Genomic DNA, 14,206 nt, shown 5'->3' with positions numbered 1-14,206 from the left:
CCATGCCACCCCTGTCCTCCTGAGAGAAACTCCTCCTGAGTCTGGCCATGCCACCCCTGTCCTCCTGAGAAAGACTCCTCCTGAGAGATACTCCTCCTGAGTCTGGCCATGCCACCCCTGTCCTCCTCAGAGACCTGCTGTGGGGAAGCCCTTTGGAGAGGACGAGCCCAGGGCATGATTACAGCTCTTGGGTTGGCACATGGAGTGTGAATATAAGAGAGAGGGAGTAACAGTTGGAATTGTAGAGCAGTCTGGTGACACAGCTGACTTCTGGAGAACAAAACACAAGGAAAATCCCTTTGTGGGCAGCCTTTGAGACTGGAGATGTTAACAGGCAGAGCAGCAGCTCTGGTGCTGTGTCCCTGGTGCAAGCCTCCTGCCCATCCATTGGGCAGCTGAGCTGGTTCTTCCTCCCTTCAGAAGCATCAGGAGTTTTTACTGGAGGTCCTCTGTGACTGCCAGGAGAGCAGCATCTTGCCTTTCCTCAGGAGGTGCTGAGCTGTCCCCTCTGCCAGCTGCTCTGCAGAGGACAGCAGCTGTCTGCAGGTGGACAGCACTCTCCTGGCTCCTGTGACTCTGTCTGGCAGAGCAGTTGTCTCCTTGGTTGCTTTTGATAGCTGCTCTCTCCCTTGGCTAACAGCCCTGGGGACAGCTCCCAGCCTTGTTTGTCTGACCCTCCTCTGAGCAGAGCTTTCAGGGAGGCTTTTATAGCTGTGTTTTTATTAATGTGTTGCTCTCTGATAGCTCTCTCTCCCTCTTCATTGTTTTTCCTTTTCCTTGCCTCCTCAGTTTACGATTAAGCCATTGGACAAAAAGATCGATGTGTTTAAGTTCAATTCCTCCAAGCTGCGTGTGAACAAGCTGGTAAGTCTGCAGGCAGAGGCAGTTTTATTGCCTGCAGCTTGCCCTCCCAGCTTTTGGAGGGAGTGTGCTGGCCTGGCTGGGCTGGAGATGTGGTTTGGTAGAGCAGATACTGCTCGGTCACAGCCTCTAGAAGAGGAAGGGGGAAGCTCAAGTTAAGCTTCTCGACAGCAGCTCCTCCTCCCTCTCCTGTTTTTGTGCTCCCTCTCTTGTTTTCTGTGCTCCTGGTTACAGCTGTGCATGGTGGAAGCACTTAATAAGTCAAACTCCCTCCTCACCCTCATCTTTGCTCCAGGTCCTCTTCTCCTGTGGATCTTTTCCCTTCTGCCCTGTGATCTCCCTGGTTTGGGATGCAGCACTATCAGGCTTACAGCCCTGGCTTCTCCTAGGCTGGTCCCCTCTGAGGACGCTCCTTGGACAAGGATGGAGGGGGCTGCATTCAGCTGTTAGAGGCCAGCTTTGGCCAGTGTGCTGAATTTGGGATCTGGAAGAGTTCTGATCCAGATTCTGGAGGAGCTGTGTACTGTGCTATGTTGCACAAGGTACCTGCAGAAGGCAGAGGAGGATGTTTTTTACCATCCTTATCAGAGAGGCAGAGGACCTTTGCAGGTGTCCTGTGCTTCACATGCCATAGGGAAGTGGAACTTTGTCAGGAAGTAGAGCACTTGTCAGGTTCATAGTCCTGAAGCTCCTCTGACTCCAGGGAAGTAATTTGTGACTTGTGAAATGGGAGAAGGCCACATGAGCCAGTCCTTCAGAAAAGAATCTGAGCTTAGAAACCTGTTTTTACTGCTGAAGAGATCCTTTACTCCTCTGTGTGCCCACCTCTTTGCTAACCTTCCTCTAGTATTACCTCCTTACTTGCCCTCCTTGACTACCAAAGGAAACCACACTGGTGCTCAAAAGTCTCCAGCAAAGGTTTCTGAAGATGTGCAAGGAGGTTTTTTGATAAGTGGAAGTGGGTTTCCTTATCTTTGTTTGATTGTTTCAGTCTCAGAACTTGAAACATGCAGTTGGGAGAAGGTGCAAATTCACCTTGAACCTAAAGAAAGGGGACACTGAGAACCAGGGAACCACTTAGAGCTGTGGAAGTCCTGGTTTCATTATTTAGCCTGATGCCTTTTTAGGGCTGGTAGAAGGCTTGCCAGAGTCATGCTGTGCTGCCTGTACAGAGAACAGAAAATGGCTTTCTGCAAAGAGCTGCTGGTGTTTGGGCTGGGACTTGGCTCCTGCCCCTCATGTGGGTAGGAGAGCTGGTGTAGGGTTTGAGATCAGGGGGTGGAAGTGCTTAGAAGCACCAACCCAAAGCAGCTCTAGTGTTTTTATGTGTCAAGAATACAAACCACCTCGTTGGCATCACATCTCCAGCTCCTTCTCTCCACTCTTCACCCTTGCCTGGAATAGATTCTCCAGCTGTGTATTGGAAACCACGACCTGTTCATGAGGAGGAGAAAAGCAGACTCACTGGAGGTCCAGCAGATGAAGGCACAGGCCAGGGAGGAGAAAGCCAGGAAGCAGGTGAGAGACATCTCCTGTAACTCTAAATGTGAGGCAACATGAGAAGTGCAAATGAGCTTGGGGAGGAACAGCTCCCAGAGTGACGCTGAGCTTGTGGAGCAGCTTTGAGGGATGGTCCAGTTGGACATCTCTCTTCAGCACCTTGCCAGTCACCCTCAGCTTGGCTCTGTACATTGATGGCAGCCCAGGTCCAGCCCCTACACTCAGAAACAAAACTGGGAGGATGGAAAGGAGGGAGGAGCTGATCTGGGCACCCTACAAGTGTGTGCATGGATCTCCCCTGCCTTGAGAAGGGGCTGGGGTCCCAGGCTGGAGAGACCACAGAATCCCAGAATCCTTTTGGTTGGAGAAGACCTTTAAGGTCATTTTGTCCAACCATTTTCTATCTCTAAGTCTGCTGCTAAACCATATCCCTCAGCACCACGTCTCTGTGTCTCATAAACACCTCCAGGGATGAGGATTCAAACACCTCCCTGGGGAGCCTGTTTCACATTTTGAGAACCCTTTCAATGCCAAAGTTTCTTCTAATGCCCAATCGAAGTCTCCCTTGGTGCAACCTCAAGTCATTTCCCCTTGTCCTATCACTTGTTCCTTCGGAGAAGAGACCAACCCCAACCTCACTACAACCTCCTTTCAGGTTTTATAAGGTGTGGTGCAATTTAAGGCAAGCTTCACACCACCCAAAAACCATTTGCATGGAATCATAGAATGGTCTGCGTTGGAAGAGACCTCCAGGGGTCATCCTGGTCCAATTCCCATGCAGTGAGCATGGACATCCTCCACCAGATCATTCCACCCCTCTGCCCTGCTGTCCCACTCGTTCATTTACCTGAAGGAGAAGTGATAGTTTGAAACTGGATTTAGGTTGGACATTAGGAAGAAAGGAGAATGGAGAAATACTGGAACAGGTTGCCCAGGATGTGCAGACCTCCCTGGTTTGGGACTATCAGGCTCACAGAAGAGGAAGGGGGAAGCTCAAGTTAAGCTTCTCGACAGCAGCTGCTCCTCCCTCTTCTGTTTTTGTGCTCCTTTTCTGAGCTCTCCTGGTTCCAGCTGCATGGTGGAAGCACTTAGTAAGTCAAACTTTCTCTTCACCTTCATTTTTGCTCCAGATCCTCTTCTCCTGTGGATCTTTTCCCTTCTGCCCTGTGATCTCCCTGGTTTGGGATGCAGCACTATCAGGCTCACAGCCTTGGCTTCCCTTTATGCTGGTCCTTTCTGAGGACGCTCCTTGGACAAGGATGGAGGGGGCTGCATTCAGCTGTTAGAGGCCAGCTTTGGCCAGTGTGCTGAATTTGGAATCTGGAAGAGTTCTGATCCAGATTCTGGAGAAGCTGTGTACCATGCACAGGGATGTGGGTCTCTCCAGCTCAAGAGGGACAAGGATCTACTCAAAAGAGTCCAACAGAGAGCTACTAGGATGACTAAGGGACTGGAGCAGTGCCCTATGAGGAGAGGCTGAGAGCCCTGGGGCTGTTATGTCTGGAGAAGAGAAGACTGAGAGGGGATTTAATAAATGTTTCTAAATATCTGAGGTCTGGGGGTCTAGAGGCAGGGGACAGGTTCTGCTCACTTGCACCCTGGGATAGGACAAGGGGCAATGGATATAAACTGCAGCACAGGAGGTTCCACCTCAAGAGGAGGAGGAACTTCTACACTGTGAGGCTCACAGAGCACTGGAACAGGCTGCCCAGAGAGGTTGTGGAGTCTCCTTCTGTGGAGACTTTCCAGCCCCCTCTGGATGCATTCCTGTGTGACCTGTGCTGGATTCTCTGGTCCTGCTCTGGCAGGGGGGTTGGACTTGATGATCTTTGGAGGTCCCTTCCAACCCCTAACATCCTGTGCCTGTGAGCTGTGATCTGTGGAGACATTCCAGCTCAGACTCGATGTCGCCCTGGGCAGCCTGCTCTGGCTGGGAGGTGTCGCTGCGGACTACAGGGGGATGGCTTGGATGAAATGACCTTTGAGGATCCCTTCCAACCCAATCTGTGAGGCTGGAGAGATGTCTGTTGGGGTAATCACTTGCAATTGAAGTGGGGGCTGGGCTTGGCTGGAGTTGCTGTGCCTCTCCTCCTCCTGTAAGCAGGCAGTGATGGAGGGGGTGTGCAGCCTGCATGCCAATGGCTGCCAGCTTCCTGCCTCTGCCGAGAGTCAGCCCCGGGCTGCCCGAACTGCTCTGTGCAGGCAGTAGTGTGCAGCCCTTCAGCATCTATCAGCAAACTGGATTGCATGAATCATTGTTTGCTGCTTGTGGACCTTCTCTCTACTCACTGAAACCTGCACAGCTAATCCCAGTGCTGCTGCTGCTGCTCAGAATATAAATGTCCCTGGTGCCAGAAAGCTGCCAGGGAGCAGTGGAGGAGAGCGAAGCAGGTGCTGGTACCCAGGAGGGTTGTGTGCTTAAGGGAGTGCTGAGATGATGGATTTTGAGTGTGTCCACTTGGTGGGGAGGTGCTTAGCTGAACTGGAGAGGTGATGTGGTTCGGCTTGCAGGCACCTCCTGGGGCAGTTTGCCTTCCTGTGGCTTGTAGGGTGGCAGGGGAGGACAGGACATGAATCATAGAATGGCTCAGAAGGACCCTAGAGAGCATCTACTGCAAACTCCCTGCTGTGGGCAGCAACACCTCTCAGCTAGACTTGAGTGCTCAAGGCCTCATCCAGCCTGGCTTTGAACACCTCCAGGGAGGGGGCATCCACAACCTCCCTTGGCAACCTGTTCCAGAGTCTCATCACCCTCATACTGAAGAACTTCTTCCTAATCTCCAGTCTAACCCTGCTCTCCCTTGGCTTCAAACCATTCCGCCTTGTCCTGGCTCTAATCACCCTCCTGATAAGTCTCTCTGCAGCCTTCCTGCAGGTATTGGAAGGCAGCTCTAAGTCCCTCCCAGAGATTTCTCTTCTCCAGGCTGGAGAACCCCAGCTCCCTCAGCCTATCCTCATAGCAGAGGTGCTCCAGCCCTTGGATCACCCTTATGGCCCTCTTCTGGACTCACTCCAGCACTTAACTGTTCACCAGGATTCCAAAGTCTTTCTCCATGGAGCTGCTTTCCAGCAGGACAACCCCTGCTCCTTTTTATCTCTTTATCCTTTCTATCCTTTTTCTGTTAGGAGTCCTTGTTCCTACACATCCCCAGTGGGCTGCAGATTGTGATGATGATTGATGAGGAGAACCTTTAGCAGGCAGGAGTGGAGCAGTTGGAGCAGTGGGTGTGCCACTCTCGGGCACAGCTGGTGGCCAGGCCCCACAGCAGTGTGCCTTGTGCCACTCATTTCCCTTATTAAACCCAGCAGGTGGCTGCTGCTGTGCCTTCCAGCTGCCCAGCACTGAGTTGTAACTCACCCTTCTCTGCTGTGCTGCAGCTCAGGCTGCTGAGAGCAGCCCTGCAGAAAAGGGGCTTGGGGGTGCTGGTAGAAGAGAAGCTGGACAGGAGCCAGCAATGGGCACTGGCAGCCCAGAAGGGCAATAGCAGCCTGGGCTGCATCCAAAGCAGTGTGGCCAGAGATGGAGAGAGGAGATCCTGGCCCTCTGCTCTGCTCTGCTCTGCTGAGACCTCATCTGCAGTGCTGTCTCCACCCATGGGACCCCCAACACAAGAGAGACATGGACCTGATGGAGAGGGTCCAGAGGAGGCAGCAAAGATGATCAGAGAGCTGGAGAACCTCTGCTATGGGGACAGGCTGAGAGAGTTGGGGCTGTTCAGCCTGGAGAAGAGAAGGCTCCAGAGGGAGACCTCAGAGCTGCATTTCAATATCTGAAGGGGACCTCCAGGAAGGCTGGGGAGGGACTGTTCAGAAGGGGCTGTGGGGACAGGACAAGGGGCAATGGTTTGAAACTGGAGCAGGGTAGATTTAGGTTGGCCATGAGGAGGAAGTTCTGCACAGTGAGGGTGGGGAGACACTGGAACAGGTTGCCCAGGGATGTGGTGGAGGCCCCATCCCTGGAGACCTTCAAGCTCAGCCCTGCTGTGTCCCTGTGCAGCCTGCTCTAGTTGGAGGTATCCCTGCTGGCTGCAGGGGTGTTGGACAAGATGACCTTGGAGGGTCCCTTCCAACCTGCTACAATCTGTGAAGCTGTGTTCATTATCCCTGGCTCCCTTCAGGTGCATGGCTGGTGGGGAGGCAGTTGTGGGGCATGCTTGGTCTGCACAATGCTCTCAGTGTGTTCTTGGATGAATTGACAAGTTCTGGTGGGTGGTCTTGAGTGTAGCTTTCATCTTCCTCTCCAGGCTGAACTAGAGGCAGAGATTTATTGTGTCTAGGATCTGAGAGAGGTGGTGGCACTCTTTATCATCTCCCCTGTAGAACCACAGACTGGTTTGGGTTGGAAGGGACCTTTAGAGATCATCCAGTCCAACCCCCCTGCAGTCAGCAGGGAAGCTGCAACTAGAGCAGGTTGCTCAGAGCCCCAAACAACCTCACCTGGAATGCTTCCAGGGAGGAGGCATCTCCCACCTCTCTGGGCAACCTGGGACAGGCTCTCCCCACCCTCAGTGTCAAACATTTCTCCCTTCTCTCCACTCTCAATCTTCCTCTTCTAGTTCCAAACCATCACTCCTTGTCCTGTCACACAGGTCCTGCTCACAAGTCTCTCCCCACCTTTCTGTTCAGCCCTTTCAGCACTGAAAGGCCACCAGAAGGTCTCCCTGAAGCCTTTTCTTCTCCAGGCTGAACAAGCCCAACTCTCTCAGCCTGGCCTCCCAGCAGAGGGCTTCCAGCCCTCCCAGCATTGCTGTGGCTTCCTCTGTCCATGTTCCAACAGGTCCCTGTCTGTGCTGAGGACTCCAAAGCTGGCCCCAGCACTGCAGGGGGTGGGGGGGGTCTCAGCAGAGCAGAGCACAGCACAGCAGAGGGGCAGAATCCCCTTTCTCCCTGCCCCTGCTCTCCACACTGCTGGGGATCAGCCCAGGACAGGGCTGGCAGCACTCAGTGCCAGCTCATGTCCAGCTTTTCATCCCTCAGCACCAGCAGGTCCTTCTCCACAGGGCTGCTCTACATCCCATCATCTCCCAGCAATATAAATGAGTGAAAGTGAAGCTTCCAGTGTGGCAGGTGAGATGTCTGATCAAAAGCAGCAGCTATCTGCATCCTTCAAACCTGTCTTGTGGTGTGTCTGTATCTGATGCTTTGAGGATGCCCTCAGACTGCCCTTCAGCCCAGCCTTGCTTCCTCTTCAACTTGCTGTAAGAAGCTGTAGGTGTAGCTGCAGCTCTTGGGACCCTACTTGTCTGAGTCTGCCCTGTGAGTCAGCACAGGAGGGACCTGTCTGGGGACATCATCATTTCCAGGCAGCTTATGTGGCAGTGCTGTGGGTGACAGCTTGATGGGAGGGTGGGGGATTGTCTCAGGAATGGCACTTCTCCATGGAGCAGGGACCACCCCACCTAGTGATGTCCTCTGTGTTGCTGAGCAGAGAGGAGGCAGCAGGGCAGTCCTGTGCTCCAACCCCCACCCTAAGGAGAGAATCAGAGAATCACAGAATGGTAGGGCTTGGATGTAGGCCTTATGGAGATCATCCAGTCCAACCCCCCTGCCAAAGCAGGGTCACCCAGGGCAGGTCACCCAGGAACACATCCAGATGGGTCTTGAAAGTATCCAGAGAAGGAGATTCCACAACCTCCCTGGGCAGCCTGCTCTAGGGCTCCAACAGTCTCATAGTAAAGAAGTTTCTCCTCATGTGGAGGTGGAGTTCCAGTTTGTATCTGTTGCCTGTTGTCCTGTCACAGGACACCATTGAAAAGAGCCTGGCACCTTCATCCTGACACCCACCCCTCAGGTATTGATAGACATTGATAAGGTCTCCTCTCAGCCTTCCCCTCTCCAGCCCCAGGGCTCTCAGCCTTTCCTCACCAGACAGATGTTCCACTCCCTTCATCAGCCTTGTAGCCTCCTTTGGACACTCTCCATTATATCCCTGTCCCTCTTGAACCAGGGAGCCCACAGCTGGACACAATACTCCAGATGTGGTCTCAGCAGGGCAGAGTTGAGGGGAGGAGAACCCTTTCTGGTGTGTGTTACTTCTCCTCACTCTCCTCCTCTCCCCCATCCCTTGTTCCCAGATGGAACGGCAGCGTCTGGCCCGAGAGAAGCAAATGAGAGAAGAAGCTGAGAGGACGAGGGATGAGCTGGAGAGGAGGTTGATGCAGTTGAAGGAGGAGGCAACAATGGCTAACGAGGCTCTGGTAGGTCCCTGGGAGGCTGCTTCCCGAGGCACTGCAGCTGTTCCTCACTCCCTGCACTGCTGAGGCATTTTAGGAGGCACACTGCCGCTGTCCTCTGTTCTCAACCTGTTGGTGGATGGTGAGCAGGAGGCTGGATGGAGTTGATCTCATCCTGCTGGCCTGCTGTGGGAGGAGCACAAAGGAGGAGGATTTGGGCTGGAGGCTGGGCACATCCAGGTCTTGGTGGCAGAAGACTGCAGGCTTTGATGGGGAGGGAGGGACTCTGGGCTGTGGAGTGAGCAGCTGAAGGCTGTGCCCTGGGGGTTGTGAGCACACCTGGGGAGCTGCTGGGGGTGCCCCGTGGCTTAACCCTGCCTTAATTCTCAGATGAGGTCTGAAGAGACAGCAGACCTGCTGGCTGAGAAGGCTCAGATCACAGAGGAGGAGGCCAAGCTGCTGGCTCAGAAGGCAGCTGAGGCTGAGCAGGAGATGCAGCGGATCAAAGCCACGGCCATCCGGACCGAGGAGGAGAAGCGGCTGATGGAACAGAAGGTGCTAGAGGCAGAGATGTTGGCGCTGAAAATGGCAGAGGAGTCGGAGAGGAGGTCAGAGGGTACCACCTTGCAGCTGCCTCTGCTTTGCTTTCCAACCCCCTCCTGGCTTAGCTGAAGTGGTGGCTCCTGCCTTGAGTCAGTCCAGCCAACGGTTTGACATGAGCCCTTGGCCTCCTGGCCATGTGCAGCAGCAGATGGCTCCAGGGCTCAGCTGGTTTCAATCTCCACCTCCACTGTTTGCCACAAACAGGCTTTTCCCTGGGTGGGAGATGGTGCTGGTAGAGCACTGGTGGCCCTGAGCTTTCCCTGGGTTGGAGCTGGAGGCCCTTCTCCAAAGCCACCTTTGGGAGAGAGCCTGTGCTGAAAGCAGCAGAGAAAGCTATCAGCTGGTGTGGGAGAAGGTTGGACTTAGAATCATAGAAGAGAATCATAGAATCAGTCAGGGTTGGAAGGGACCACAAGGTTCAGACAGTTCCAACCCCCCTGCCATGGGCAGGGACACCTCACACTACATCAGGCTGGCCAGAGCCTCATCCAGCCTGGCTGCAAACACCTCCAGGGATGGGGCCTCAACCACCTCCCTGGACAACCCATTCCAGGCTCTCACCACTCTCATGGTGAAGAACTTCTTCCTCAGTCTGAATCTCCCCACTTCCAGCTTTATTCCATTCCCCCTGGTCCTGTCACTATCTGATATCCTAAAAAGTCCCTCCCCAGCTTTCTTGTAGCCCCCTTCAGATACTAGAAGGCCACCAGAAGGTCACCTCAGAGCCTTGTCTTCTCCAGAGTTCATGATCCAGACTTCATGATTTTAAAGGTCTCTCCCAACCAAAACAGTTCTGTGATCCTGTGATTCTAAGGTCCTTGGCACTCTGCCTTCCACCCCACTCACACCCTGAGAGCAGCAGCAGAAGCCAGCTCTACTTTTGGGTTCTCTCTGCAAACACCCACTGCATTCCCCAAAGTGTTTGACAATATTTGGGCTGCTTTTCCCTTCTGGATGGTAGATCTGCCTTCCAAATTCTCTCTTTATTCCTCTGCTTACCCCTCAGTTGTTCAGTTTTCCTTTACCAGTCACAAGGTCTCTGGTTCAGGTTAGCTTTGAGGTCTCCTAGCTCCCGGAGTCCTTCCTTGTTAAAATTGGTGTTGCCATCCTCTTGATACCAGAGTCCAGGTCCCATGGTGTGCTTGGTAGCAAGCAAGTAAAAGGTTATTCTTGTTCCCTTCCAACTGATTACACTTTTTCACATGAGAGTTTGCTCTGTGTCAGCCCTTGTCCTTCTCCTCCTGCCTTGGTTTCTGTCTTGTGAAGTCTCCCCTCAGATCTCAAGCTGGCAGAGAAAGCATCCTTCCCTCCTCTGGCTTCTCCTTGTCGAGAGCTCCTTGAGCCTCAAGGGTAAACACTCCTAGAATCATCAGGCCCTGCAGGTAGGCAAAGCTTTGCAGTCCTGGCTGCTTTTTCCTTTTCAATCTAGTAAATAATCATTAGTACAGGTTTAGTTGTCAAAAAATTCCTGCCCCTTCTGCTGTAAATTCAAGCTTCTGGAGTTGTTCTCCTAGCTCTGGCACCTTGCCATGGTTCTCCAGCCTTAGCCTTGCTCACTGATGCACAGCCCATGCCAGAGCTACTTCCCATAGCTTGGATTTCTGTGCTAATTAGAACATCCCACAAGTCACGGGTTCTGGTCTCTTTCCCCTGCTCTAATGATTTCATAGTTTACAGCTTGTTGTGGGACAAATCTCAACCTAGTCATAGAATCATAGAATGGTCCAGGCTGGAAGGGACCTCCAAAGCTCATCCAGTCCAACCTCCCCACAGTGCAGGGACAGCCCCAACCAGATCAGGCTGCCCAGGGCCTCAAAGAGCCTCACCTTCAATATCTCCAGGGAAGGGACCTCAACCACCTCCCTGGCCAACCTGTACCAGTGTTCCACCACCCTCAGAGTGAAGAACTTCTTCCTGACACCCAATCTAAATCTGCCCTTCTCTAGTCTGAAGCCACTGCCCCTCATCCTGTCACTGCAAGCCCTTGTAAACAGTCTCTCTGTAGCCTTCCTGGAGCCTCCTTCAGGTACTGCCAGGCTGCTCTCAGGTCTCCCTGGAGCCTCCTCCTCTCCAGGCTGAACACCCCCAGCTCCCTCAGCCTGTCCTCATAGCAGAGCTGCTCCAAGCCCTGAGCATTTTCCTGGCCCTCCTCTGGACCCTCTCCATCAGCTCCATGTCCTTCCTATACTGAGGGCTCCAGACCTGCACACATCACTCCAGCTGAGGTCTCCCCACACCTGCACACAGCACTCCAGCTGAGGTCTCCCCACACCTGCACACAGACTCCAGCTGAGGTCTCCCCACACCTGCACACAGACTCCAGCTGAGGTCTCCCCAGAGCAGAGCCAAGTGGCAGAATCTCCTCTCTGGCTCTGGCAATGCTGCTTTGGATGCAGCCCAGGCTGTGACTGGCCTCCTGGGCTGCAAGCTCACACTGCCTGCTCCTGTCCATCTTCATGTCCAGCCCTGTAGTCCTGCTTCTCCACCTTCTGCCTCCTCCCAGCTGGGATCTGAGGGCTGCTCTCTGCTCTGTGCTCCGCAGGGCAAAGGAGGCTGACCAGCTGAAGCAGGACCTGCAGGAGGCTCGCGAGTCGGAGCGGAGAGCGAAGCAGAAGCTCCTGGAGATCACCAGCAAGTCATCCTACACGGTGAGGCAGGGATCTGTGTCACACTCCCCAGCTCCCAGCCCTGCTCTGCAGGCTGGAGGAGCCTCGTGCCCCTCTCCTGTTGGCACAGAGGTAGGATCTGTCTCGTTGCACTGCTGAGCAGCTCTTCAGAACCCCTGAGTACTGCTTTTGCCCTTTCCAGCCAGGCACCCATCCAGAAGACCACTTTATTCTTTTTCCTTTCTCCCCCACCTACCCTGCCTCATGCTACAAGGGCAATATAACTGCTGGTAAAATCAGAGGCAGTCAAAGAACCTCATGGAGTTCAACCAGGGCAAGTATAGAGTCCTGGAGAGGAACAACCCCCTGCACCAGTGATTTGCTGAGAAGCAGCTCCATGGAGAAGGGCCTGGGAGTGTTGGGGCTCAAGTTGCCCATGAGGCAGTGATGTGCCCTTGTGGCCAAGAAGGCCAATGGTCTCCTAGGGTTCATGAACAAGAGTTATGGCCAGCAGGTCAAGGGAGGTTCTCCTGCCATGCTGCTCTGCCCTACTGAGGCCACATCTGAAGTCTTGTGTTCAGTTCTGGGCTCCCCAGTTGAAGAGAGACAGGGAAGTAATGGAGAGACCCCAGTGGAGGCTCCAAAGGTGCTGAGGGGCCTGGAGCATCTCTGTGAGGAGGAAAGGCTGAGAGCCCTGGGGCTGTTGAGCCTGCAGAAGAGCAGCCCCAGAGGGGATCTGATCAATGCTCAGCAAGAGATAAAGGACCTGTGGGGGGCAAGGGGATGGGGCTGGACTCTTGTCAGTGGTGCCCAGGGACAGGCCAAGGGGCAATGGGCACAAACTGGAAGCCAGGAGGTTCCATGTGAAGAGGAGGAGAAAGTTGTTTGTTGTGAGGGTGCTGGAGGCCTGGAGCAGGCTGCCCAGAGAGGTTGTGGAGTCTCCTTGTGTGGAGAGCTTCCAACCCCCCCCTGGCCATTGTGATGCTGGGCAAGCTGCTGTGGGTGTCCTGCTGGAGCAGGGGGGTTGGGCTGGATGATCTCCAGAGGTCCCTTCCAAGCCCCACCACACTGGGGTTGTGTGAGAAATAAAATGAATTCAACAACCAGGTCAGAGCTGCACTTTGGTGGCACAGGTGGGGACTGTAGCAGCTCAGCACTAGCCCCTGAGATAGGGTTAAAGAAGCTTGAAGTGAGAGGATGTCCTTGTTCTGGCTAGGCAGGCTCAGTGTTCTTCAGAACCTGTACATTAATTTTTTTAGGCATAAACTGCAATTTATCTATGTGCTGGGGGAAAAGAAACCTTCCTTTAAAGGAGATTATTCCATAATTGCCCATTAAGAGGATTTCACACCTTCCTCTGAAGCATCTGTTCCTGCTTGCTGCTGGGGACTGACACTCCAGACTGCATGGCCACTGCTCAGACCTGTCTGGCACTTCTGTCCCCAACTCCTCTGATTGTGCTGCAGGGCCTGCAAAAACCTATCAAGAGCTTCCCTCCACACAGCTCCCACCTGTCACCAGCAGCAGGTTGGCTACCTGACTGTGCTGAGGGGTGAGAGCTCAGCAACATCAAGAGTGAGCTCTGCAGATGGACGTGGAGTTAGCAGCTCAGCTAGTGCTGAGGCTTTCATTTGGACCTGCAGGCTCCTTCATGGAGTCACAGACTGGTTTGGGTTTGAAAGGACCTGTAAAGGCCATCCAGTCCAATCCCCCTGCAGCCAGCAGGGACAGCTGCAACAGAGCAGGCTGCTCTGTAGCAGAGCCCTAAACAACCTTTCCTGCAACAGGCATGGGGCATCTCCACCTCTCTGGGCAACCTGGGACAGGCTCTCACCACCCTCCCTGGCAAACATTTCTTCCTTCTCTCCAATGTGAATCTTCCTCTTTTAGTCTCAAACCATCACTCCTTGTCCTGTCTCAACAAGCCCTGCTCCAAAGTCTGTCCCCAGTGTGAAGTTCCCTGCAAAAATGTTCAGAAGCTTTGAAAAGTGGCAGTGATGAGAAATGACCAAGAGCTGGTTGTGGGACACTCAGTCTAGCTTGATAAAGCTCAGCTGTGGAGGGATCCTTATTTGACATATTGAAAGGATTCTGGGCTCCATGAGCTCTTTAGTTCAGGGTTTAAATTGTGTCCAGGGTGAATGTCCTCCTTGGAACTCTACTGTGAGGCTGCTCCAGCCATCATTTGGGCAGCTCATACACATCTCTGGTCCCACAGGCAGGACCCTTCTGCCTGACTGCCCCCTCACAAACACACAATGCCAGTGCTGGTGCCAGCAGCACAGCTGTGCTCTGCCTGTAGAGTTAAATTCTCATTACTAGGACCATTGTAGGGTTTTGTGGAGCTCAGCTCCACCCCACCAGCTGCATCCACCTGGAGGCCATCCAGGCAGCACTGCCTCCTCCAGACACATGGCACTGTGTCCCCTCCCTTCCCTGAGGAGCCAGGGCCTTCCTGGCAGG

The 14,206-nt window shown here is 53.7% G+C and overlaps 1 protein-coding gene across 2 annotated transcripts in view; it reads left to right on the top strand.

Annotated features, from left to right (window-relative positions):
* The window catches only part of NF2 (NF2, moesin-ezrin-radixin like (MERLIN) tumor suppressor), a 74,729-nt gene that overhangs the window by 39,253 nt on the left and 21,270 nt on the right, over nt 1–14,206 (top strand). For both annotated transcript variants that reach the window (XM_054392978.1, XM_054392977.1), the window contains exons 9-13: nt 790–864; nt 2,266–2,379; nt 8,436–8,558; nt 8,925–9,142; nt 11,680–11,785. In XM_054392978.1, the coding sequence (XP_054248953.1) occupies nt 790–864; nt 2,266–2,379; nt 8,436–8,558; nt 8,925–9,142; nt 11,680–11,785 (636 nt within the window). The remainder of the gene's footprint in view (nt 1–789; nt 865–2,265; nt 2,380–8,435; nt 8,559–8,924; nt 9,143–11,679; nt 11,786–14,206) is intronic.

Source organism: Indicator indicator, chromosome 26, assembly GCF_027791375.1.
Source record: "Indicator indicator isolate 239-I01 chromosome 26, UM_Iind_1.1, whole genome shotgun sequence".
In the NCBI taxonomy this organism is placed as follows: domain Eukaryota; kingdom Metazoa; phylum Chordata; class Aves; order Piciformes; family Indicatoridae; genus Indicator; species Indicator indicator.
This window is presented reverse-complemented; position numbering and strand designations above follow the sequence as displayed.